Source organism: Mirounga angustirostris, unplaced genomic scaffold (assembly GCF_029215605.1).
Source record: "Mirounga angustirostris isolate CCGP_5_RB_7025 unplaced genomic scaffold, mMirAng1.0.hap1 SCAF_5, whole genome shotgun sequence".
Classification (NCBI taxonomy): Eukaryota; Metazoa; Chordata; class Mammalia; order Carnivora; family Phocidae; genus Mirounga; species Mirounga angustirostris.
Window position 1 is genome coordinate 76,699,167 of NW_026991713.1, and position 27,263 is coordinate 76,726,429.

General features: G+C 41.0%; 1 protein-coding gene across 4 annotated transcripts in view; it reads left to right on the top strand.

The window, feature by feature from the left end:
- The window catches only part of TMTC1 (transmembrane O-mannosyltransferase targeting cadherins 1), a 267,202-nt gene that overhangs the window by 15,856 nt on the left and 224,083 nt on the right, over positions 1-27,263 (top strand). For 2 of the 4 annotated variants that reach the window (XM_064591452.1, XM_064591453.1), the window contains exons 2-5: positions 7,703-7,880; positions 17,019-17,092; positions 20,079-20,255; positions 23,747-23,953. In XM_064591452.1, coding sequence (XP_064447522.1) covers positions 7,703-7,880; positions 17,019-17,092; positions 20,079-20,255; positions 23,747-23,953 — 636 coding nt within the window. Of the gene's footprint in view, positions 1-7,702; positions 7,881-17,018; positions 17,093-20,078; positions 20,256-23,746; positions 23,954-27,263 lie in introns of those variants that run through there. The other 2 variants (XM_064591455.1, XM_064591454.1) reach the window with 2 other exon arrangements.

A 27,263-nucleotide genomic window follows, 5' to 3' on the forward strand; every position in this document is an offset into this window, starting at 1 on the left:
TTCGAGTTTAGAGTAAACTAACAGCCCTTGAACAATACTATGTGTGTAATTTTAGCCTGGATTGCAAGTATTTTGTTCTCTTTTACGTCCAAATGTGGGACTTTACTCTTACCCATATTCTGTCTAATCCTGTAAGAATTAATTAACAATATCAAGCATTTAAGCTCGTTGTGAATCTTAGTCTCCCAGTCCAGTGGACCCTCCTTCACAGATGTAGGCTTTCTGCAAGCTTGGTTAGCATACACTACAGAACTCGCTGAGTTTTGATAAAAATATTGGACAGACCAGAGATAATGTCAGAATCTTGTGACTTACACTGAAGGTCTCCATCTAAGGAGACACTGGTTATTAGTCAACACTCTGTCTTTGCTACAAATCCATCTTCTTGTATCTTGTACACAGGAGATTCTGAAAGATTCTGATAAATGCCTTTGTTAAAATAAAGATGTGATGTGTCTGTCACACTCCCTGTTCTATTAAAATGTGACATTAACCAGTTAAACCCCCTTTTTGTGAACCCATAAAAGAATCAGAGATTCTTTTTCCAGTGCTCACAAGTATCATTTTGTTATTATTTCATCTCAAGCTCTCTTGTCTATAGTTGGGAGAGTTCACTCTCCATCTTTTTAGATATTTGGGAAACTCCTGTAATTTTAGATTCTCAGTCATGTCTCAAAGCTTAGATTTGCCAGTATCTGGTACCATGTGGGTGCTTTCAGTTACCTTAATTAGCACTGCAGTGGTTCTCCATTCAGTAATTCATTTTTATATTTTGGGATCTAATTGAATTCACTTAAAACACCAGGCATTTTGCCCTAACCAGTTTCCAGGAATAATAATCTGATGGCAGCTATACTTGTGAATATAGCATAATGTATAAACTTGTCAAATCACTAAGTTGTACACTTGGAACTAATGTAACATTGTGTGTCAACTCTACTCAATAAAAAACAATCCCTCCCCCCAAATCATCTATATAGATAACACCTGCCTATTTTCAGATAGGATACATATAGACCTCAAAAGTGATTCATTTTGTATCATTTTTGGAAGGGGAAAGTACCTCAAAAAGTGTGGTAATATACTAGTAACACTTTTAATGATTTTTTTTTACTTTTCAAATGGTTGAATAACAAATACTTTGGGAAAATAATGAGTCTTTTGTTTTCTTTTTAAAAGCAGTGCTGTTAATTTGTAATCCAAAACTATGATCTAAAGTATAATATCTGTGGAACCAGTCAAATACATCAGGGATTTGGCTTGTTAGATGTCTTCTCTTCTTTTTATTGTCATTTTTATGATTATCACAGTAAGATGCATCCTTGTATATTAAAAAGTCCTGTTTCTTCTTCTGCTTATACTCAATACTTCTGATACCAGATGTGTAGGGGTTTTTTTTTTCACAGTGACCAATTCTCAGTGTCCTACACTATCTGGGTGTCCTACAATTCAATTCAATTCTGACACTGTCTATCTGGAGTTAGCATCAGATCCCTCAGGTCGAAGACCTATTTCCACAAGACTGACCCCACTTCATTTTTTTAAAAGATTTTTATTTATTTATTTGAGAGAGAGAGAGGGAGAGAGAGAGAGCACAAACAGGGGGAACAGCAGAGGCAGAGGGAGAAGCAGGCTCCCCGCTGAGCAAGGAGCCTGATGTGGGACTCGATCCCAGGACTCTGGAATCATGACCTGAGCCAAAGGCAGACAGACGCTTAACAGACTGAGCCACCCAGGTGCCCCAACTGACCCCACTTCAGACACCAGTTGCAAGTAGTGGGTCCCTAGATTGCCACACTTCTGTCCAGCTTGGTTGCAAATCGGGGGTTCCTAGGACCCCTCCTCAGGTTAAAAATTTTGCTCTAACAGCTCACAGAGCTCAGGGAAACACTTAATGTTTTACTGGTTTATTATACAATGAAGGGTTTGACAGAAACAGATGAACAGCCAGATGTCGAGATCCTTAAGGTGGGGTCTGGAGGGTCCAAAGCTCAGGAGCTTCTGTCCCCGTGGAACTGGGGTGTGCTGCCTGCCCAGCATGTTGATGTGTTCACCACGAAGTTTTCCAAACCCTGAGTTGAGGCTTCATCAAGTAGGCATCATTGATAATGACCTCCATCTCTGGCCCCTCTCCAATCCCTGGAGGATAGAGGAGGGAAAGGGCTGAAAGTTCCAAGCTTCTAATCATAACTAGATCTTTCTGGTGACCAGCCCCCATCCAGAAGCCCACCAAGAATCACCTTATTAGAAAAAAGATAATCCAATCACTTGGGGAGTTCCATGAGATTTAGGAGTTCTGGGTCAGGAATCAGGGCCAAAGACCAAATATTAGAACAAAAGATTCTCCTAGTACCTTTATCACTTAAGAAATTATGGAGTTTTTATTCGCTGTAGGTTTTTCATAGATGGATTTTATGAACTTGAGGAATATTCCCTCTATCCCTATACTCTGAAGAGTTTTAATCAGGAAAGGATGCTGTATTTTGTCAAATGCTTTTTCTGCATCAGTTGAGAGGACCATATGGTTCTTCTCTCTCCTCTTATTAATTAATGTGTTCTGTCACATTGATTGATTTGTGAATGTTGAACCACCCTTGCATCCCGGGGATAAATCCCACTTGGTCGTGGTGGGTGATCCTTTTAATGTATTGTTGGATCCTATTAGCTAGGATTTTGTTGAGGATTTTGGAATCCATATTCATCAGGGATATCGGTCTGAAATTCTCCTTTTTGATGGGGTCTTTGTCTGGTTTGGGGATTAAGGTAATGCTGGCTTCACAGAATGAGTCTGGAAGTTTTCCTTCTGTTTCTATTTTTTTAAACAGCTTCAGGAGAATAGATATTATTTCTTCTTTGAATGTTTGGTAGAATTCCCCAGGGAATCCACCAGGCCCTGGACTCTTGTTTTTGGGGAGGTTTTTGATCACTGCTTCAATCTCGTTACTGGTTATTGGCCTATTCAGGTTGTCAGTTTCTTCCTGTTTCAGTCTTGGCAGCTTATAGGTTTCCAGGAAGGCCTCCATTTCATCCAGACTGCTCCGTTTATTGGCATATAGTTGTTGATAATAATTTCTATTAATTGTTTTCTATTTCCTTGGTGTTAGTCGTGATCTCTCCCCTTTCATTCATAATTTTATTAATTTGGGTCCTTTGTCTCTTCTTTTGGATAAGTCTGGCCAGTGGTTTATCGATCTTATTAATTCTTTCAGAGAACCAACTTCTAGTTTCGTTGATCTGATCTATTGTGTTTCTGGTTTCTAATTCATTGATTTCTGCTCTAATCTTAATTATTTCTCTTCTAATGCATGGCTTAGGCATCGTTTGTTGCTTTTTCTCTAGTTCTTTAAGGTGTAGAAAAGACCCCAAATTGCCAAGGAAATGTTGAAAAAGAAAAACAAAGCTAGGGGCATCACAGTGCCCAATTTCAAGCTATATTACAAAGCTGTGATCACCAAGACAGCATGGTACTGGCACAAAAACAGACATACAGACCAGTGGAACAGAATAGAGAACCCAGATATGGACCCTCAACTCTATGGTCAAATAATCTTCGACAAAGCAGGAAAAAACATGCAATGGAAAAAAGTCTCTTCAATAAATGGTGCTGGGAAAATTGGACAGCCACATGCAGAAGAATGAAACTCGACCATTCTCTAACACCATACACAAAGATAAGCTAAAAATGGATGAAAGACCTCAATGTGAGACAGGAATCCATCAAAATCCTAGAGGAGAACATAGGCAGTAACCTCTTTGGCATCGGCCACAGCAACTTCTTTCAAGATACATCTCCAAAAGCTAGTGAAACAAAAGCAAAAATGAACTTTTGGGACTTCATCAAGATAAAAAGCTTCTGCACAGCAAAGGAAACAGTCAACAAAACAAAGAGGCAACCCACAGAATGGAAGAAGATATTTGCAAATGGCACTACAGATAAAGGGCTGGTATCCAAGATCTATAAAGAACTTCTCAAACTCAACACCCAAAAAACAAATAATCAAGTCAAAAAGTGGGCAGAAGAGATGAACAGACACTTCTCTGAAGAAGACATACAAATGGCTAACAGACACATGAAAAATGTTCATCATCATTAGCCATCAGGGAAATTCAAATCAAAACCACATTGAGATACCATCTTACACCAGTCAGAATGGCAAAAATGGACAGGGAAAGAAACAACAAATGTTGGAGAGGTTGTGGAGAAAGGGGAACCCTCTTACACTGTTGGTGGGAATGCAAGTTAGTACAGCCACTTTGGAAAACAGTGTGGAGGTTCCTCAAAAATTTAAAAATAGAGCTACCCTATGACCCAGCAATTGCACTCCTGGGTATTTACCCCAAAGACACAGATGTAGTGAAAAGAAGGGCCATATACACCCCAATGTTCATAGCAGCAATGTCTGCAATAGCCAAACTGTGGAAAGAGCCGAGATGCCCTTCAACAGATGAATGGATAAATAAGATGTGGTCCATATATACAATGGAATATTACTCAGCCATCAGAAAGGATGAATACCCAACTTTTACATCAACATGGATGGGACTGGAGGAGATTATGCTAAGTGAAATAAGTCAAGCAGAGAAAGTCAATTATCATATGGTTTCACTTATTTGTGGAACATAAGGAATAGCATGGAGGACATTAGGAGAAGGAAGGGAAAAAGGAAGGGGGGAATCGGAAGGGGAGATGAACCATGAGAGACTATGGACTCTGAGAAACAAACTGAGGGTTTTAGAGAGGAGGGGGGTAGGGGGATGGGTTAGCCCAGTGATGGGTATTAAGGAGGGCATGTACTGCATGGAGCACTGGGTGTTATACGAAAACAATGGATCGTGGATCACCACATCAAAAACTAATGATGTATTGTATGGTGACTAACATAACATAATAAAAATTAAAAAAAAAAAAAGAAATCACGGAGTTTTTAGAATCTCTACCAGGAGTTGGGATAAAGACCAAAATATGTATTTCTTATTATATCACAACGTTATCTCTGTTTACATCTCTATCCATATCTGTACCTGTGTCTATATCTATCTGTATCTATCTTTGAACTCTTTTCTGGTTATTTCCTTTTGGAAAATTCCTAGAAGTGGTATTTTTGGTCAATGGTTATGTACTTCTTAAAGCCTTTTGGTGCACGTTGATCCTGGAGACCTTCCCACTCTGACGCTCACCAACTGGTTGTAAGATTACCTATTTTATCTCATTGTCATGGGTGAACTTGAAATGAATGGTTTAGTTGGTCTGGAAAGCTTAGCCTGATGGAGTAGATGGTGATGTAAAATCAGCCTCAGGGGGATGGGCTTTCTAGGAATCGCGCCTGAGTTCTTCAAGGATAGGGACCTGGTCTTGCCCTTCTCAGAGCTCCCCCAACCCAAGCTTTGTGATTTCCAGCAGCTCGCTCACCAGAGGTGGGTCCTCCTGTACTGGAATGGGATGCTCTTCTCCCTTTTTTAGCTGCACTGCCTGCCCCCTAGTTCACGGCACATTCCTCTTTCCCTCTAGATGGGCTGTTTCACACCACACTCGGGTCTTCAGGACTCTGGGGCTGTGTGCAGACTCGTGGGTTGGCCAACATACAGCTCGCTCCAGTCTTGCTTCAAAGGCCTGAAATTGGATTCCACAAAGCAATTCATTTTTCTAGGCTTGGTTAGGACCATGATTACTTCAGTGGGAATGAAAATGGAGTCAATTAGTAACTATGACATTTATATTCATGTGTCCAAATAAAGCTTGAGATGTTTAAAATTCTGTAGGTTAAATTCCTGCATGAATCAAGTCAAGTATTTAGAATATGCTTATGCCATCGCTGAAGTTGACTTTTACATTCTCAATTGTTTTGGCAGAGAGGAGGTGTTTGTGTAAGACAAGCAGATCAAGGACATGAGAATAAAGACATGGGATTCCTGTTTCAGTAAAATGAGCGGGAGTATAGACAACTACAGGCAGTCTCACTTAGGGTGTATATGCTCCCCCAAAAGAATCACACCCTATACAACTATTTTTGCTAACCCCACAGAATCAATTGGGGACATTATGTCCTGTTATTAAATTTAAGGCATCCTTAAGTCTCTCTGTTCTGCATTTCTGTCTCAGGAAAGTATTTTTTAAGATGTTGAACAAGAAATTTCTCTCTCTTTTTTTTTCTTTTTAGAGGGAGGGAGAGAGAGAGCATGCGAATGGAGTGGGGGGTGCAGAGGGAGAGGGAGAGAGAGAATCTTTTTTTTTTTTTAAAGATTTTATTTATTTATTTGAGAGAGAGAGAATGAGAGAGAGCACATGAGAGTGGGGAGGGTCAGAGGGAGAAGCAGACTCCCTGCCGAGCAGGGAGCCTGATGCGGGACTCGATCCCGGGACTCCAGGATCATGACCTGAGCCGAAGGCAGTCGCTTAACCAACTGAGCCACCCAGGCACCCCTAGGGAGAGAGAGAATCTTAAGCAGACTCCACGATCCTGAGATCATGACCTGAGCTGAAACGAGGAGTTGGACGCTTTAACCGACTGAGTCACCCTGGTACCCCATAAATTTCCCTTCTTTCTGTGATTCTCTTTAGTTTCTTCATCATAATCTTAGAATTCAGATTTTGAGGTCTGTGGGAATTTATGTTAGAAAACATTTAATACAGGGGCGCCTGGGTGGCTCAGTTGGTTGGGCAACTGCCTTCGGCTCAGGTCATGATCCTGGAGTCCCGGGATCGAGTCCCACATCGGGCTCCCTGCTCGGCGGGGGGTCTGCTTCTCCCTCTGACCCTCCCCCTTCTCATGCTCTCTCTCTCTCTCTCTCTCATTCTCCCTCTCAAATAAATAAATAAAATCTTAAAAAAAAGAAAAAGAAAACATTTAATACAGATTCTGAAATGATGTGCTTTTGCTCATCCTTTTAATTTCAGATGCAGCTGGTAATAGCCTCTTCAGATGACCGGAAGATCCCTTGTGGGGTGGTAATTAACGATCATTCCAGGTGCATAATCTGGAAATTTGGTTCCTGGTGGGCACTGTGGGTGAGAGAACACGTTCATGCTTGGTTTGTCCCAATTGTGACCACAGTCTCAGTCTTGTGGCTTTTTTCTCCTCTCCAGTGGTTGCGGCTCTGACCCACAGCGCTGTGGACTAGCCTTTAAATGCTCAGCTCCTGGGAAGAGCTGGCAATGAAAGCAAGAGTATCATGGGGTCGTTCACATGAGCCACGGGCTGAAGGGAAAACAGGTTCAGCACCTATCTGCCTGCCTTCTCAGTGAGGCCACAGAGTTCTCTGAAATAAAATTGTATTGCATTTGCCATGGTTTCTACAGATAGGAAAATCCTGAGATGGGGACAAACGATACTCACCCATCTAGAGTAACCTGATGTTGGGAGTCATTTAAAAATAATTGATTGAGGGGCACCTGGGTGGCTCAGTCGTTAAGCGTCTGCCTTTCGGCTCAGGTTATGATCCCAGGGTCCTGGGATCGAGCCCCGCGTTGGGCTCCCTGCTCAGCGGGAAGCCTGCTTCTCCCTCTCCCACTCCCCCTGCTTGTGTTCCCTCTCTCGCTGTGTCTCTCTCTGTCAAATAAATAAATAAAATATTTTTTAAAAAATAAAATAAAAATAATTGATTGAATAGCTTATCTTTTGAAATGATCGATCCCCTCCTCTCTCCTTGTGCTTCTGTTCTGTTTGTAGCTGATTCGGCTTCTGTTTCTGTCTTTTTTGTACAGGCTGAACATATTTTTGACTGGCATGAACCCATTCTACTTTCATGCGGTGAATGTGATTTTACACTGTCTTGTGACTCTTGTCCTGATGTACACCTGTGACAAAGCTGTCTTCAGGAACCGGGGACTTGCTTTTGCTACAGCGTTGCTTTTTGCTGTGCATCCTATTCACACAGAGGCGGTGAGTATCATTGGACCTCCGTGAAACAAGGAACTAAGGAAAAAAAGCTAAACAGATCTCCCCCCCTCTTTCAAAACCACGTGAATTCAGAGCTTCACTGAAGTGTTAATCGTTATATATAAATCATTCTGCTTGACAACTTGTCTTTTTGAATGTTCACATGGCCTCCACGATTTAACTGCTTTTCCAAATAACCACTGTTATTATTACGTGTCGTAATAAACGGCCACAATTCTTTATTTGAAGAAAATTTAAGTTCTAATGTGTTTTAAACAGCACAGGGCATTTTGAGGTACTTATTGTGCTGAGGCATTGTTCCTGCTCTACATTTGTATTTTACCTTTTCTCTCTCTGCTTTATGTTTATAATATTTATGGTGCCGAACGGTGAGTGCGAGGGGAGGGCTAAAAAGTTAGACTGACATACTTCAGGGTAGAAAGACAGACTTACAATAGGGACTTAGAATTAGGTTTCCAGGTTATTTCATGTGAAGTGTAGTTATTTGGTGGGTGATGCAAAATTTATTTAAAAAGTATAGGTAGTTCAGATTTGTGGTCCTCTTTGAAATATGGACTTAATCATGCACTGAGAAGGCATTTATCAAGTTACCCTGTTTCACGGCTTAGTAACCACAGTTGGTTTATTTTGTCCGTATTGCTAGGGGCAGACGAAGACTTTCCAAGGGGTCCGTGGGCCCCACAGCTTTAAAAGAATCATTTCCAGAGCCTCAGCTTGCTTCTGGACACTTGCCTATAGTTTCTCTGAGAACACACACAGGGTCAGGGTGTCAAGTTGGTTCTCCTCTCCCTCCTCCCCTTCCAGTTGTCGTCTCATTGAAAAATAAAAAGGGATGTCTCACCTACATGAGAATTTTACTATGCCCCAGGTGTCCACATCTCTGAGGTACTGTTTTAAGAAACAATTTAATAGGGCACCTGGGTGGCTCAGATGGTTAAGCGTCTGCCTTCGGCTCAGGTCATGATCTCAGGGTCCTGGGATCGAGTCCCGCATCGGGCTCCCTGCTCCTCGGGAGCCTGCTTCTCCCTCTGCCTCTCTCTCTCTCTCTGTCTGTCATGAATAAATAAATAAAATCTTTAAAAAAAAAAAAGAAAAGAAACAATTTAATATATTGGTGTCAGCAAAGCCTCCTTCAATTGAGGCATCACAGACCTGGAGTGGGGCTTCATATTGCTTTTTGTCTTACACGTATTTCTGTGAAGAATGGAGTGTGGCATTAGAAGTGGGGTATGGTGATCTGTGTTAATCTTCTGAATTCAGAAGTGAGATGGTTGTCATGGGGATGTATCATAATATGTTCATTTGGACCGAGACAAGAAGCCTGATTTGGCCAATTGATTTTGTAATGAGGACTGGTTTTGCCAGTTAGGCTACATGATGGACCTTTTCTACAAACAGTATTCTACATCTGTAAGCCCAAGGTTTTGAAACGAATATATTTGGAGTGAGTGACAAAGAAAAAAAATCATTCTATAAAAAAATTATATTAAGGTCAATTTCCCAGGCCTTTTTTGAGTATTTTAGACTGAAAAGGTCCCTCTAAGTGGAAGACTATAAGTAATAGTCCTTTGGAAAGTCTCGGTGAAGCCATTTTTGCTATAGTGCTGAGAAACCATGAAAGTGAATGACTCTAATGATAGGTAACTCTCATGATGGGTATGCTGAAATTATTTGCTTCCAACCAAATTAAAGGAGGATCTGATTGAGTTGTCGGGCTGGTAGATCATTAAACATTATGTAATATGATGGATCACTATGATTTTGCAGATGACCTTAGTGTTCAAAGAATTAAGTCACTGCTATAACATAGCTACTTCTGTTTCACTTATTTATGTGAACATTTCTGTAAAGATGAAAGCTAGGATGGAACTGATACGGTATGCTTTCTTATTCTAACCTAAAGTAATATTCCGTCAATAATTGCACTTACTGAAAAGAAACGTGGGGCGTCTGGGTGGCTCAGTTGGTGAAGTGTCCAGCTCTTGATTTCAGCTCCGGTCATGGTCTCAGGGTCATGGGATCGAGCCCCTCATCGGGCTCTGTGCTTGGTGGGGAATCTGCTTGAGATTCTCTCTCTTCCTCTGCCTCTCCCGCTCATACTCTCTCTCTCAAATAAATCTTTAAAAAGAAAAAAGAAAAACTTGCTAAACCTGTTATTAAGAAGTGTATTTTTATATCTGAGAGCTATTTATCATTTTTTCTAATTTATGATGTATTGAGCAATTGTGTATTAATACTAGGTGGGGTAACTTAGTGAGGTAACTTTATATATGTATTTTTATTACAGAGAGAGAAGATGATAAGTAGAATATTTTTAAGCATGACTACACAATACGTTAAGAAACAATGCTCAGGGGGAAATAAAATAGAAATAAGAGTTCAAGGGGAATGGGTGTGAAATGTCTGTCATTTAAAGAAGAGCCTGTTCACGTTTGTGTAAATGGAAAATAACAAGCTTCAAATCGCGGTGGCACATTTCAGATTCCATTTGGTACATTTAAAACAGTAATATTATGGCTTTATTAAGTTAGATTCTTTCAAGTATTTTAAAAGATGAGAGAGATACCTAAGTTTTTAATATTCTTTTTTGATGTCACCTGAAGAGAAATAATCAAGGACTACTACTCCTAGCCATATAGAATATATGATGCCGGGTCAAAGTACAGTGGAAAATATGTGCTTAGAGTGTCTTGGGGAAAATTTTTCCACGGAAGAATAAAGGAGTAGGACAATAACAGTCTTAATTCTATGCTTGTAAAGAGGGAGAGCAGGTAACCTTGGACAGTGGGATCATGAGCTGGTAGAGTTTGGTCGAATTCTAAGAAAAAGGAAAAATCCTGTTAGCAAAGTGACCTTTAAGAAAAGGTTTCAACAAGCTAATTATAAAAAAAAAAATCCATGATATCATAATTATAGGGACAAAGGAGTCTGAGAGCTGGACATTTAGGGAAAAATTTTAGAGAAACTGTTTGCATTCACAAGGAATGAGAGAAGTGTAAGAAGGAGGTGAAGAAATTTGACTTACGTAACAATCTATACTAGGAAGTAAATAGGAGACCATCATTCAATTACAGGTATTAGTTTAGGTTTCTAAGGAAGAAGACAGAGAGATAGGGGAAAAAAACCATTGTGTTATAGAAGACTTAGTGATAAATTATTAAAAAAGAAAAGAATAATAGATGATAAGTGTGGCTGGAGAGGGAGTCAGAGGGATATATCTCCCCTTTGCTAAATAAGAAGAAAATCAGGACCATAAGTAATCCCAGGAAGGATGGAGAATTAACATTTTTTGAGGGAAGGGTTCTGCTTAAACATGTTGGTATGATTAAGGATTTGTTTCCTTAATTATGTAATCAACATATAGTAAATGAATACTTGCTTGGTGTAGGCACTGCTAGGTGCCGGGAGGGCATGTGGGTGGATAAGGGGTCCCTACCCATAATTTGTTCACAAGCTCCTAAAAAAGCCAAAGAACATGCACATAAATACATACAAGATAAAGCAATATGTTGTCATAAAAAAATTATCTCCAATTTAAGTATGAGGAACAAATTCATTGATTTACTCAATCTTTCAACAAGTATTAAAGTGCAGGAGGTATGGCAATGACAATGACCCAGACCTTTCCTCATTGAAGACCTTGTGACTCTTCGAAGGGTTTTCTGACAGTATATTTTCTGAATCATCAGAAAAATAAGCAGAGAAATTGGGAAAATGGGGAAAATCATTGTAATTCCCCGGTGGGAATGGAAACTTAGCAATCATCATAGAAACATTATTGGTTGGAAGGCACTTCTGTCAAGTCAAAAGCAAGAACAGGAAATACTGACACATGGAGTTGAGGGTTAAGGTCACCATTTCCAGAACTGGGACAAGAGCACGTAGGAGAGAATTGGTCATGATCTAATCAGTCAGCCTGGCTTTCAGCTGTTGCATGTGAAGTGTGTGTTTCCTGGCCCTGTCTGACACTAATGGGACTCATTCGTGCAGAGGGAACAATCAATAACTTGGTACATATGGTATACTTTATGCAAATCCTATGAATGGTCTGCTAAGAAATAAGAAGTTTGGGGGGCAAATTAAATTAATTGGTATTTTTCACATGTGATTCTGTTAAGCTTGCTAGGACTTAGATCTGATTGTTACATTGTTTGAATGCTACCCAGTGAAGTTTTCTCATTTTTACCATCCTTTGAGTTTGTGTTACAGGATTCAGTTCCCAGGTAAAAACCATCCTTTTGGTGAGGAAAACCTGCAGCTTGAGGCAGAAATGCATGCTATCCATCTGCATGTATTTTTGGCTAAGTCCTTTGTACTTCCCGGCATCCTACAGTTCAGCCTATGTTGTCTTAGAATCAAGCCCCGGGAGCTCCAACTTAACATCCCATATTTGCTCACTCCTGTCCCCTTTCATTTGCTTATTACTTCATGCTCTCATCACTTTATGCCTTCCCTTCCAGAAACACCTCCTGTGTTTTCAGACTGCGCCTTCCTCTGCTTGGAATGCTTCTGTGGTCCTTCTCGGGTCCCGGATTCACATTCCCCTGTCTTGAGCTTACTGAGCCCTCCTTGCTTGTCCTTTAGGTTTTAGTGTATAACACCAGCCTTTCCATGAAGCCTTCCAGATTCTGCAAAGTCAATCCCTCCATTCTTCTCATGGCAATTATTTCTCCTCTTTATGATACACGCGGCTCCCTTGTATCGTATTAATACCCTCCTTTGACCCCCTTCCCCCCAACCCCCGGATGTTAAACGCCTCTCGGCAGGGCATACTCCTCCATCTGGCACAGTATCCGGCACAGAGGAGGTCCTTGGGAAATGTTTGTTGAGTGGAATAAATCATGCCGTTACTGAACATGATGATACTAACTGAATTGCAGTGAAAGTGAATGGTTGGTCCAGACATACAGTAGTTGATGACAAGCACCTTGTTTTTAAGACCTCTAACCCCCTTGCCCCAGAGACCCCAGCTCAACAGGGACATCGAGTACGTGTTCAGTCTCTCAGTGTCAGCACTAACATTTCAACCCACCCTCTGAGCTTCTGCTCCGAGGAATGCTACATTCTTTCTATCAGGGCACGTCCAGCGGGCTTTCCGGCTGCACAAACTGGCTGCAATCTGAGAAGGAGGCTTCAGGCGCCTTTAGCACATTAGTTATGCTTGCCTAGCTTGTGACTGCCTCCTTCCAACTTGCTACACCCAGTATCAGCTTGCAAGTCTTGCTGTTGTGTGAGTTGGCCACACCAGTTGTGCCATGATGAGTGTCCCTCTGGGCCCAGACGTGTGGCCTTATCCTAAGATGTTGCTAGCGAGCTGGACTCTCTGTTTCACCTTTCGGGGGCCTTGCAGGTGATGCTGAGCTCCATGCTCCGAGACGCTGTTGTGCAGACGGAGCAGATCTGGGCTCACAAGCGATCCGTGTGCAATTGTTGCTTTCCTGACTGTGAGTCTGAGCTGGTTCTTGACACTGAGGTGACACCGTATTGTCATTGCCTACCTCCCTTGAGTCGGGCAGTCTTCCTGATTTGGCAGTCACACTCCTTATAGATTAATGGATCAATAAACAGTGTGTGGTCCAGGCATCCACATCAGCTAATACCTTTTAACTCTACTGCTCGTGAAATTCTTTAGCCATATCCAGGTTTCTCTTGGTGTAGACTGGACTAGAATTTTGCTCAGTATGTGACTTGCTGTCAATCCCTATGCAAGTATATAATTAAATTATCTCCTATTTATATTTTTAACTAATATATTTGATTATCTAATAAAGTTAAATTAAAATATCATACATATAAGCCTTAATATAAAAAGATGATTTCTATAAGCCCCACAAGAAAACCTGTCTCAGCACTGAGTCCCACCCACCTTCTCTGCAGGGAAAAGGAAGAAAAAAGGACACCCACATTGAGTGGGCACTTCATATATATCATCTTATTAATCACAACAGTAACATGTGGTGGGGGTGTTATGCTCATTTTAAAGATAACAAAATGGGGGGCACCTGGGTGGCTCAGTCAGTTAAGCATCTGCCTTTGGCTCAGGTCGTGATTTCAGGGTCCTGGGATCGAGCCCCACCTCCGGGTCCCTGCTCAGTGGGGAATCTGCTTATCCCTCTGCCTCTGCCCCTCTCCCCTGCTCGTGCTCTCTCTCTCTCAAATAAATAAATAAATAAAATCTTAAAAAATAATAAAGATAACAAAACCAAATCCCAGAAATTAAAGATAACAAAATTGAGTCTCACTCAAATCACAAGAGAAGGAGTCTGTGTTCAAACCTTGGGTGGTCTAGCTACATGCATGTGTCATTGCCCCTCCTTTAGAACTGCAAAGTGTGCTCATTATATGAGAGTATTTATAGGTGTATTTCCCAGAACACTATTTTCTGCTATTAATTATGATTGATTCTCTAACACAGTGGACTACAGGTCCTGGATGGTTTGGGTGATGCAGTTTTCTGTGCCTGAAATGTCAACCCTGTTCCTTCCCCTTGTGAACTCTTTTTTTTTTTTTTTAAAGATTTTATTTATTTATTTGAGAGAGAGAGAATGAGAGAGAGAGAACACCTGAGAGGGGATAGGGTCAGAGGACGAAGCAGACTCCCTGCCGAGCAGGAAGCCCGATGCGGGACTCGATCCAGGGACTCCAGGATCATGACCTGAGCCGAAGGCAGTCGCTCAACCAACTGAGCCACCCAGGCGCCCCCCATTGTGAGCTCTTATTCATCTTTAAGATCCAGCGCATACATGGCCTTCGTGAGAAGCATTCTTTGAACCATACCCCATTTTTTTCCTTTACAGTTTTATTTCTTGAATTTCAAAAAAATCAAGAGAAATGCTCGCACATTTTAAGTAGTAGTGGACTAACACAAAGATTTACAAATAGCTGTCTGTTCCCCACTCTCCCTCCACTTCAGTCCCTTTCTTAAGTAACAAGTTAAAAAAAAAATTTTGAACCTCAAAAATATAATGACCATATACTCATTGCCCAGATTCACCAATTTTTAACATTTTACCACATTTGTTTTCTCATTCTTCCTCTTTTCCCCTTAATATATAAAAATATTATTCGTATTCTGAAACATTTGAGAGTAGGTTGCATAATTCATGCCTCTTTACATCTGAATAATTTAGTTGTATATTCTCTAAAACCAAGGCCATTAGTCATATTTCTCTTTAGTCTCAAGTTTGGAACAGTTACCAGTCTTCATTGTCTTTCTATAATATAATTCACAGCTTTAAATATAATTTAAAACTTATATTTAGTATGTATATTATAAACTGTTTACATGTTATTTATTATAACATTGCAACTGATGTGTAATATGTTATTTCAAATGATTATTATTTATAATACATATGTGTTGTATAACTTATAACCCATGATTTATAGAATTTATGTTTTCTAAACTTCCTTATTTATATTTTATATTAAATTTTTATAATGTATAAGTATAAATAGTATAACTCTATTGTATGTAAATACAGAATATTGAAATATGTAAAAATATACAGTATATAAAATAGAAATACATAATATATGCACATGTAGTATATTATGTAAGCATAATATACATATATTATGTACTAATATAGGCAGTATTATAATACATTAGATTATAGGAATTGTAATGTATTTAGTAAATCATGATACAATATAAAGGAGGAGATATTAAAATATTAATGATATAAAATTATGTAGAATTGTTGTATTTTATACTTTATTAATATAAAATATATGTATTTATATATTTGATAGAGTGTTCCTCACCCTGGGTTTGTCCGATGTCTTCTCCTGATTATATTCAGGTTATGTATCCCTGGCTGGAATTTGACAAAAGCAATATTGTGTCCCTCTCAGGTTATCACCTGCAGAGAGACATGCCACATCTATTTGCCCTTTATTGGTGAGGTCAAGTTTGATTCCCCAGTTAAGGTGTAATGCATTTTCTCCATAGTATAATTATTCTTTTTACTTTTTTATTTAACAAGTAAATTCTTTGAAGGAAGTGCGTTGAAGCCCTATTAATACTCCATGCTTTATTAAACCTTTACACCCTAGATTTAGCATCCACTGGTATTTTGTGATGTCTCTCGCACATTCTAATCTTGAATCTTTTGGATGCAAAACGGCTATTTGCCAACCACACTATTCCCTCCACATTCATGAACTGGCTTTTCAATGTAAGGAAGAGCTTTCTGTTTTTTCCCATTCACTTGCTTACTGTATTTATATATGTACTTATATGTGCATTCATTCATCCATCCATCAATATCAGGATGCACTCATGGATGTCTGTTTTTTTTTTAATGGTTTGTTTTATTATTGTCCTTATTTATTTTGATGTTCAAATGGCCTGATATTTGGTCAGTGGGAGCCCCTTGTCACTGGCTTCTGTGTCCTTTTAACATGTACCTGTCACTTTTTGCACACTTTCTTACCTTCTAACATGACAAGATGATCCAAGCTCCTCTGGGATCTCCTTAGCCTCAGCCCTGGAACCGGCCACTTCTCCAGGGAGCCCACGTTCTATTTAGTGGAGGAATGGTTGGTGGTCAGTGCCAGGATGGCTCTTTGCTACTGAGCTATCTTGCTGTTAGGCTCTTTCAGGGACAGAACTAAGAAGCGCGCGCACACACACACACATGCACGCATGTACATGTGCTCACATGGTGATCATGAGTTCATACTCATTCCTATTTTTACCAGGATTATCATTTCCTAAACTTATTTTTTCCTAGTCCTCTGTAAATATCCTCTGCTCCAGTAGCACTCTGGTACCAAAGACTGGTGCAGTGTCTGGTGCTCAGTCATTGCTCAAAAAATATTTTTGAATAAACCAGTAAATGAATAAACCTTGATGATCTGAATTGCCCTTCTCCAGAAGAATGGTGAAAAATGAAATTAAGCATGAAAATATTTTCCCTTCCTTCCTCTTTTTCTCCTTCTATAAACTTATTGTTATATATATGATAACCAGAGGTGGTTAGGCATATGTCAGATTTGCAGAACAATGTGTTTTCTCATTTTATCATACTTTACATTCATCTAAAAACGAATGCATTTCTGTAACCATTTTCTGAAAGCCATTTTCTGAGGTCTTTATTTTTTCAAACTTTCTAGGTGGCTGGAATTGTTGGCAGAGCCGATGTGTTAGCATGCCTGTTCTTTCTGTTGGCCTTTCTCTCCTACAATAGGTAGGTATGGCTAAGAATGCCCTTCTCTGTGGTTGCAATACTGCTTTCCCCTGGGGAATTTCTGGGGTGTGGTGTGTGTGTGTGTGTATGTATGTGTCCTGCACGCGCAGACTTTGAGCATCTATCTGAGAAAGGAGGGAGGCTTCTTGGCAGCAAAATGCCCAGAGAGCTTTGTGGAGACCAGCATAGAAAATCCCCCCTTAGCAAATGCAAGGCTGCTCTCTCTTCCATCCACATTCTGAACCTTGCCATCGCCTTTTAAAGGGAACTGCTCTCCCAGTGTTGGGAAGCTCTGGCTTCTTGATTATTCTTACTTGTCATTTCTTACTGAGAATGGAATTTGAAAGCTCCGAGCCAATATATATTGGGTGTAAGTCCTCTCTTCTGTTTGGCCATGATTTGTTTAATGCCTCCTTTTTCATTTTGGTCTTAATTTTTTTTCCTCTTTATTATCCTAACTAAAGTAGTTCAGAGCTTAAAATAACAAAGGCTGAATCGGAGGTAGTATTTCTTAACTGTGGTTTTCTAATTTATACATTCTTTAATCAAAATACATAAGTTCCTTACTTTGGGATGCTGAAAAGCAATAAAATAATTTCCCATTATATTGCCCTTACTCCCCAAAGTGCTCAGATTCTCACTTGAGTTGTGACATATCCACATAGGGAAAGGGGCAGGTTAAAAAGAGAATGGGAGTGGGGTAGATGGCTCAGGGGGTGGCCCAGAAGAAAGGGGGCCAGTGAATCATGTCACCCTACTTCATGGAGGGATACCTGGCTAGGGATTTGTGAATGTTGATCTTTGGATGAGTTAATTGACCTGCCATCTTTCAGAGCCCAGTGACTCTGAGCAATACAATTCTAAACAAGTGGTTCTCACTATGGGGCAGTTATGGTCTTCCCCTCGGGACATTTGGGAATGTTTGGAGACACTTTCGCTTGTTGTTAAGTGGAAAGGTGCTACTGGCATTTGGTAAGTAGAGGCCAAGGGTCCTACAATGTGCAGGACAACCCTTACAACAAAGCACCATTTTCCCCAAAATGCCGGTAGTCCTCAGACTGAGAAACCCTGTTATAAACCAGTTTAGACCTTGGATGACCAAGAATGAAAGGAATAAATTCTTAGGGAATTTTGGTTTAACGAGTGGAGCCTTTTCTTAGTACAGATTTCCCCCGCTATCTGAAAGTAGAGCGTTTCTGTGAACACCTTTTGTAAGCTAAAATGGCCTCAAGTTGAAGAAACAGTGGTCATTAATTGATATGGAAAAATTGGGGGCATTCCAAGACCCCAAAAACAACTTCTCTTGGGCTTTTTCTGATACCTTCGGACACATCTCGCTAGTGGATGAACAGACTAAATGGAGATGAAGCACGGTTGCTCACACAGTTCAAAGCTCTGGAGGCTGGGTGCTGAGATGCTGAGTGTGGCCCTGGGGATGGAGCCGACTGGCAGGGTCGCTCTGCTGCCTGGGGGGCACACCGCTTCCGTAACACTCCCACAGAAAAAACACTAAACACTGTTTTTGCTTTTCACCTTCTTTCATAAAAGCAGAACTCCTCTTCGGATTTCTTCCTGTTACGGAAAATAGGGACTCATGTAGGTCTTTCATTAAAGTAACGTCAACTTGTGAAAAGTGGGGGGTACGTGTCCAGTACTAGTCTCCTAGGCCTGGCTTTGTGACTCAACACTGCATTGCCAGTCATTGGAAATGGTATTGTGAAAACTCTGAACAATGGAAGCCCAAATTCACCAGGTAGTTCTTTGCTGTTTAACTCTGGTATTAGAACAAGATTAACAGTTCCCTTTTGGTTTAAACTTATTCTCTTGGGCTTTTTCTGTGTGGATGGTACATTCGGGAACATGGTGAGGCCAGCGTTGTGTCCATCTATCTCTATGTGACAATGAGCCATGGGTTACAGTTTCTACTGTGCATGCCATTCTCACTCTTAGCAATTGAAACTTGTAGACCAGCTTCAGAAAAAAATGTATATCCACTGCAAATTTGGCATATAATTTTAGGTCATTGTTCCAAGACATAATACAACTAAGGTGTCCTACTAACTACAGAAATATTGGCCTTTACTTCAGAGGAGTAGGGGCAGATGGGTGTGACACTTACTGAAGGAATAGTGATGTTTTTGGGTGTGGGCTGATTCTATGTTGTAAGTTGAAAAAAGGCTTTATAGCTCGGGAAGATTTTTGAAAATCCCTCCTGGAAATTATACTGAGAAAAAAAATTTACCTAATACATCCCCTTGGAAAATAAACTTCAAAATACCAATTAACCCCCAAAAAGAAAAAGGCCAAAACATCTGTATTTTCATCACAGAGGAAATGAGGATTATATTTCGGTATATGTATCTGTATCCACTGACTGATTTATGTACAGAAGCATATGAAACACCTTCACCAAAATAACAATAATGATGATCACCACTTCGCATGTAGTAAGTCATTTATTTAATTCTGCCTACATTTATTTAATTCTGTAAGTCACTGTGATCCTATTTCATACATGAGGGAACTGAGGCACAGAGAGGTATAATAACCTGCCCCATAATACCCGGTTAGCTGCAAAGCTGTGATTGGAACCCAGGGAACCTGGTTTCAGAGTTCATGCATAAGCTTAGTAATCTGTATTATTCACTTAAAATATATTCACTTAAACATCCTTCCATGCTACTAACTATATCTCTATGGTAGCATTTTAAGTGGTTTTTTAGTGTCCATTTGTTATATGTCCTATTTTACCATAATTTATATGTACCTTAATTTAAGTACCAAGTTCAGTGTTGTTGGGCATTCACTTTTTCTCATCTTTGCAATTTTAAATAATTCTGTGATGAATATTCGTGAAGAAATATTTGTTCACCTGCTTATTTAGAATACAATGAAATCGATTGTTAAATCTAATTTTTAAAAGTTAGTATTTCTCAGTGACTCACATTTCTTCTTAGGTTAAAAGAGCCTTGATCTTGTTTTCCAGGAGTGTGGACCAGCATCATATTGGGGAATGTTTCCCTCCCACCACTTCTCCCTTCTTCTTGCTGCTCAGTTTGTTTTTGGGGACCTGCGCCATGCTGGTGAAAGAGACAGGCATCACGGTGTTTGGAGTGTGCTTGGTTTATGATCTGTTTTCCCTATCCCACAAGCAAGAGAAATCGTAAGTCATTTTCAAGTTTGGATATCAAGCAATGTATGTGCAGAGAAGAATTACTTAAGTCAATAGCTTTCAAACTTTCAGTAAAAAAAAAAAGTATAACATTCTGTTAAACGTAACCTCGTCTTAGACCGTAAATTAATAAGGTTTGTTTTGTTAAGATAAATGTGTTAGGTATTTCAAACCCTTCACACTTTATAAAAATCAATGAGCACTATAAAGATTTTGCGAGCCCCAAATTTGGAATTGGAAAGTATCCATGTTAATTGCTAAGTTTATGTTGCTGGATTGTTTTGCGAAATCCTGATTCGCAAAGAGAAGTGGTTTCAGATGGGGGTAACTGTTTCTTAACAGCTTGCCTCGAATCCCTGCATTCAAATGAGCGTTACCCATCGAAAAGCACTGCTAAGTTGGGTCTGCTTATTTGCTCTAGGGATGATGCTGTTACCTAAGAGTATTTGGGAGTCTTGGTTTGGAATTCCACAAAAGGCCACTCTAAACCATACATGTTATATCCAAATTAAAGGTCAAGTTTACTTAGTAGCCTATTTTCACTTGAAGAGTTTAAGCACATAACAATTGGCCATGCAGACCCCATTTTTCGGTAATTATAAGGCCCTTACTTTTGAACTTTTAAAAAAATGTGGTTGATTTGTTCTTCTGCTTCATCCGACGAAGAATTTTAGCTTTAAAAAACACCCTGCCTTTTTATCCCATTCCCTACCTCTTTATACTCCTTGACATAAAGATAAGAGCAGCGTTACTGCGTGGCAACAAGCTGAGATGAGCCATTACATTCTGATCACCTTCCTGCCTGGGCCTGCTTAGAGATAATTTAAATAGACTTTAGTGCTCTATTGGCTCTCTGTAAATCTCAGAGGCGTGTAAAAGGAAGGAGCTCGGTTATCATTTTGACCTAAGCTCATGCCACGAAAGCTGTGAGCCTGAGGACCTCCCCTTGGCTTCTATAAGAATGCCTTGCCTCTCTATCCTCTTGACCAATGGGAGGGATTGCGGTGCCGGCCTTATTTTTTATAGGATGACCTAGCAACCCGTCCTGTTCCCACTTCTTCTTGCCTCCTCTGTAGCTCTGCGTCCTAAGCCCTTTCTGCTTTGCCTCACTGACAGCAGAAGGATGTGACGACTGACTGCAGACCCCTGTGGTCCAGTTCCAGAGCGATTTTAACCTCATCCATGAAGTCATGTGTCCTCTGGTCTCGGGACTCTCCAGCCCACTATATACTCCTTTCTGCTTCATCTGGTCGCTGTTGAGCCAGGCTTTTTTCAAAGGGGATAATTGTCTCTTTTATTTCTTTAAGAACTGTTCCTGGCCTTCCTAAATACTAAACCGCGGGAAGTTCTATGGGAGGAATCATACTGCTGATACATAGCCCTGAAGTTGCACAGTTCATAGTCCCTGCTTTGCTTTTTAGTCGCTTTTGGCTCTCACCAGCCGCAGCTCTGCATAAGTGGAGACATTCGTTCTTTCCTTCATCCTTCTATCCACCCATTTAACACATACTCATTCTGTGCCTGGCCAAGAACAAGAGAGAAGATTTCTTCCCTCCAGGGGCATATACAGTAGTGGGGGAGTCAGACATTATCTAAGTCATTACACAAGTAACTGATGACAGTTGTGAACAGCGGTCGGGACAGAGAGCATGTGCCGGGGAGAGCTGGCCAATAACGGTTAAGATCTCTTGAGTCCTGGCCACATGCCAGGCACTGTGCCATGCCATTTGCAGGCATGAAGTCACTTAATGCTCAGAATAACTGTTAGCCTCATTTTATGGAGGAGAAAACAGAATCACAGAAAGTGACCTCTCCAGAGTCACCGAATTTCGGGGGGAGCCAGGATTTGGATCCCTGTCTGTGTGACTCCAGAGCCACAGGCTTGCCCCCTGAGTAACCCCAGCCTCTGTGGACGGAACACAGAGCAGGGACCTAGAGACCTCCCAGGACATCTGCTGCCCAAGGCCTGGGCTCACATTTGTACCATGAGATCAGCTCAGACGTTCTGAGTGTCGTGAGGGTTGTGACCCTTTTGAAAATCTCACGGAATTGTGTGCCCTTTCCCAGAATAATGTACACACACACAGTTTTGCACCAACTCTTAGGGCTGTCCTCCCACCCCACTTTATCTGTTCATTTAGAATAAACATCTTGGCATTAGGTTTTTGTTGAGGTCTTTTATCATATGATTCAGGCACCAGGAAAGAAATGGTAACAAAAACGAATGTTGGAAGCCCTTCTACACGAAGGACAATTTATTCCCAAATTTTAAGATTGGGCCACAGGAATGGAGTGGGATTTCTTTGATTTGACATCACCATTAGGAAGAAACATTTTCAGTGAAAGATCAGCTCCCGAAAGTTAAATTTCTTTTTACTTTTCTTTCTTTTCTAAAAATTTGTATATCATTTCCAACATGCAGAGAAGAGAGTAACATTCCTTGACCCCAGTCCCTAACCTCTTTCTCTGAGAGTAACCACCGTCCTGAATTCGTCACTTTTCATTTCTATGATTATTTTTATGCCATTACTTAATATGTATTTACCAGTGAATATCAAGTAGTATATTTTTAACATATTTTCAAACTTTATATCAATAGTATCACTAGCTTTTCATTTAACATTGGGATTTTGAGGTACATCGTTGTGGATATATTCAGTTTAACTGTTGTACAGTATTTAAATATCACAATTTATCTGTTTTTCTGGATTTGGAATTTAGTTTATTGGTACATTTTTTGCTATTTTCAACTATGCTGCAGTGGGTTTTGTGTGTGTGTATGTGCAAATACATGTGGGTTTCTCTCAGGTATAACCATAGAAGTAGAGTTGCTGGGACCACGGATAGATGCACATTCACTGTGTCCTATATTGAAGGATTGCTCTTGAAATGATTGCAACAACGTCTGAGAATCCCCTTTGCTTTGCTCCACATTTTGGGCATCACTTCGTAGTATCAGACGTTTCAATTTTTGCCCCTTCGGTGGTTATGAATTCTACCTCAGAGGATTAATGAAAGAAAATGTAATCAAGGTACATTGGATAGATCAGCTATGAACAGTATTTTATAAGATCATAACTGTGTAAATCCCGAATACCACTTCAACCAAATATTTTGAAAGAAATCTATTTGGAGGACGAGGGGTGAAGAAGAGGGTGTGTGAATGTGTGTGTGTGTGTATGTGTGTTTGTGTGCACGTACGTGCACGCACATGTATGTATGTGTTGGTGACCATGTAAGAGGGACTGAGACCTAGTCTTCTAGCGTAGTAAGGCTAAGTTCTAAAATAAAAAAATAATGTTAGAATTGTGTTATTTTTAAAACATTGTGATACATACCAGAAACAAAAGAGCTAAAAGACTTGAGAATGGTTGCTTCCAGGGAACAGGACTTGGGAGTGGGCCAGGGGACTATTATTTCTTGTTGCAAGCCTTGTCATTCTGTTTGACTTTCTTTCCCCTCAATGCCACGTGCACAATTAGGAGCAATGGGGTCATCCATCAGTGCGGCCCACAGCAGCCTTCGAACCCTCAGCCCCCCTCGCTGCCTGTGCACCCTCACCGGGAGAATGGGAAGCAGCATCGATTTCCTCACCGAGGAGCTTGGGGTGGCTGCCACTCCCCATCGCCACCAGAACCCAAGAGCAATGGATTCCCAGTGTCTCCTCGAGCTGTGTGGTCCATGATGAGGTACTAAGCTGGGCTCCCCATGCCCATTTTCACCCTCCAGCACCACCTGGTGTAGCGTGGGTGGGCAGGAGAAGTAAAGTACTGAGTGAGTGTTTCGTGACTGCCCCTCTCCCTCCCTGTTTCCCTCCTTCCTCCTTCTCTTCATTCCTCCCTTTCCCTGAATTAGATTAGGTAGGAAAGGAGTCACTAGAAGCAGCAAGTAGCTGCCCTGCTGTGTGCCTTGATTTGGAAGCACGGGGTGAGGTATGGGTCTGTGAAGCTGCAGTTAAGAAGGACAGACACTAGACTGTGTCCCTGGTGGAAGAACCTTGCATTGGAGAGCAGGCACCTTGGGAGTATGGGGGAGGAGTGTGTGTTATGTTCTCCTGCTCCCTCCCCCCCGCCTTCGTGTGTGACAGGAATTTATTACAGCACGAGTATGGGAGGAAGCCCAGGGGACTCTGCTTCTCAGAAATGTTTTTGAGGTTATAGGACAAGCTTGTCTGAAGCATGTAGTTTTCTTTCTTTTAAAAAAATATTTTGACCCAGCTATGAAAATTAACATAGATTCATCAGAACAGGCCCTCCCTAAATTAGGTTGCCTCTAAAATAACTCGAACCATGGGCAAGTCAGAATTTAATAAAGATGAAAATTAGATTCATCCTATTAGCACTTTACCACTTCAGATTGCAGTTCTTATTTCTCTGTGTGGTCCCTGAAGACTCTCATTTCAGGGTCTTAATTTCCAGTTATTTCCACTTTTGCCTGTTTTTGGATCTTGCTCCGTTCATCATTCATTCATCAACAAATGGCTTTTGAATATCTGTCATGTGCCAGGCACTGTTCTAGGCACCAGGGGTGTCCTGGTAAGTAAGGAGGACAAGGTCCTTTTTCTTATGTAGCTTCTTTTGCAATAGAAGAAGACAGACACTAAATAACCACCAAGGAATGGATGGTGTGATGAAGAGTGATGGGCCGGCCTGGCTGGGCCAAATTTGGGTTGGTTGAGGAAGGCCTCCGGAATCCTTATAATGACAGGAGGAGCTCGTCCTGCAAAGACCAGCCAAGATCTGGGCAGAAGGTTCCAGACTTGGGATAATGAGCAAGTGGGAGTTGGAAGAGGCGAGGTCAGGGAGTGGCCATGCCCAGATAATGAAGGGCCCTGTTGGCCATGAAATGAAGTTTGGATTTTATTCTGGGTGAAGAGGGAAGACTTTAGAGGTTTCTTGTTTGTTTGTTTTAAGTGTTGAGAGGAATGATCACATTTCTTTTTTAAAATGTTCACTGGCTTCTTTGTAGTGCTTGATTAAGGGGGCAAGAATAAAGCAGGGAGGAGGGTTCGGAGAATTTTATACAGATTGAATGAGAAGAAAAAGGTCTTGGCCAAGGGTGACAAGGACTGGGATGAAATGCTATGTTGGAGTTGGGACATCTTTTGGGTATAGGTCCCACAGGACTTGCTGATGCTTGGGATGAAGGGAGGGGTAAGGGAAAGGCAGGAAATGAGGATTTGGGGGTTTTGGGCTTCAACAGTTGGGTGAATGGTGGTGCCAGTTACTGAGATGGGAAGGCTAGGGGAGAAATGGGTTCTCTGAGAGTAGGAGGAGGATGAAATCACAGAAATAAATGAAATTCCTGTGGAAGGAAGAAAAGACATAAGAGAGAGTCCTATCATTGGAAATCTTGACTTTCTTATGGAGGGCCATGGAGGAAAAGACGGCATTTTAGGGAAATTGTAAATTTTTTAAAGAAAGGCCAAGGAGGAGGAAAAAAAGAGGAATTAGTAGAATATTGGAGATTTCAAGATGGCTTCAACATGTGACTCTCATGAAGGAGGGACCACGTTGAACTTTGCTCACATTTGTACCCCCAGTTACTTGTATAGTGTCTGGTTAATTGTACTTGCTCAAATATTTGTGAAATGACTAAATTAATGAATTGCTGGGAAGAAAGTATTGGAATTAAGCAAGGAAAGAGCACTGTCAGTAAATTTGGCAATGAAGGAATGGTGGAGGGGTGCCTGGATGGTTCAACTGGTTAAGCGTCCGACTCTTGGTTTTGGCTCAGATCATGATCTCAGGGCCGAGAAATCGAGCCCCGCGTCGGGCTCCCCACTCAGTGGGGAGTCTGCTTCAGGATTCTCCCTCTCCCTCTGCCCCACTCCCTGAACGTGCTCGCTCTCTCTCAGATAAATAAATAAATCGATGAAGGAAAGAAGGAATGGTGGAAAAGGATGCTATCTGGAGGTGTGTTAGGTTTTTGTTTTCATATTTTAAATTTGATGGGGGTGTGTGTGTGTAGATAAGTTGTAGAGAGGAGAGATGAAGACATGGCAGCAGAAAGGGATGGGATGAATTATGAATACCAGGGGGGATGCTGCTGAATGTCTAATACCTGGCTCTCCAAAGAAAGGAAAGCCTGACTTGCAGAGTTTGCCAGTTTCCCATAAATACTTCCACCGTGGCTCATTTCAGACTGCAGATGTGGTGATGCCACTGACCGTGGAGTTGGGGGGAGATATGCTAGAACCCACCATTGTACAGTATTTCCACTGCCTCACAGACCACAGACATAATCTCAAGAGCAGAGATCATAGTAAAATGAAGTAAACTAATGAGGAAGTGATGAGCTTTGAGTGGTTATCACCTTTGTTTTTGTTTTTGTTTTTTAGATTTTATTTATTTATTTGACAGAGAGACAGTGAGAGAGAGAACACAAGCAGGGGGAGTGGGAGAGGGAGAAGGAGCAGGGAGCCCGGTGCGGGGCTCGATCCCAGGACCCTGGGATCATGACCTGAGCTGAAGGCAGACGCTTAACGACTCAGCCACCCAGGCGCCCAGCACCTTTGTTTTTAATACGATTTTTAAAATTTTAAGTAGAATTTTCAGTAATGGCTGAACTTAATAACTGGCCTGCAGTATTCCTAAAAATGTAATAGTCATCTTTTACAAGTCCAGGGTCCCAGGCGAGGACCTAGCTTAGGGGAGGAGGCAGGACACCTGTGTCATTTGATGTGGAGCTCGCTTCTCTGTTGAACTCTCGGGTGGTGGAAAGATTGTTGCAATCATCCTTGGACCATAGATGAAGCACCTTTTGACTTGTTTTGATGTAGGGTTTGGTGCTAACACATTGAATCAGGTGGCATTCTCTTGTAGGTTACCTTTTTTTTAACCCTAAGCACCAGGGTAGTTATTTTTGGAACTGTGGTGTCTAAAGAGCAGTGTACAGCACAGCTGAAACTGGGTCAGAGTTTTACTAAGTTACCATGTTTGTGGGCAAGAAAGATCATTTATTTTCCTTCCTTTGGAAAGTTGTCATACATTTTCCCTC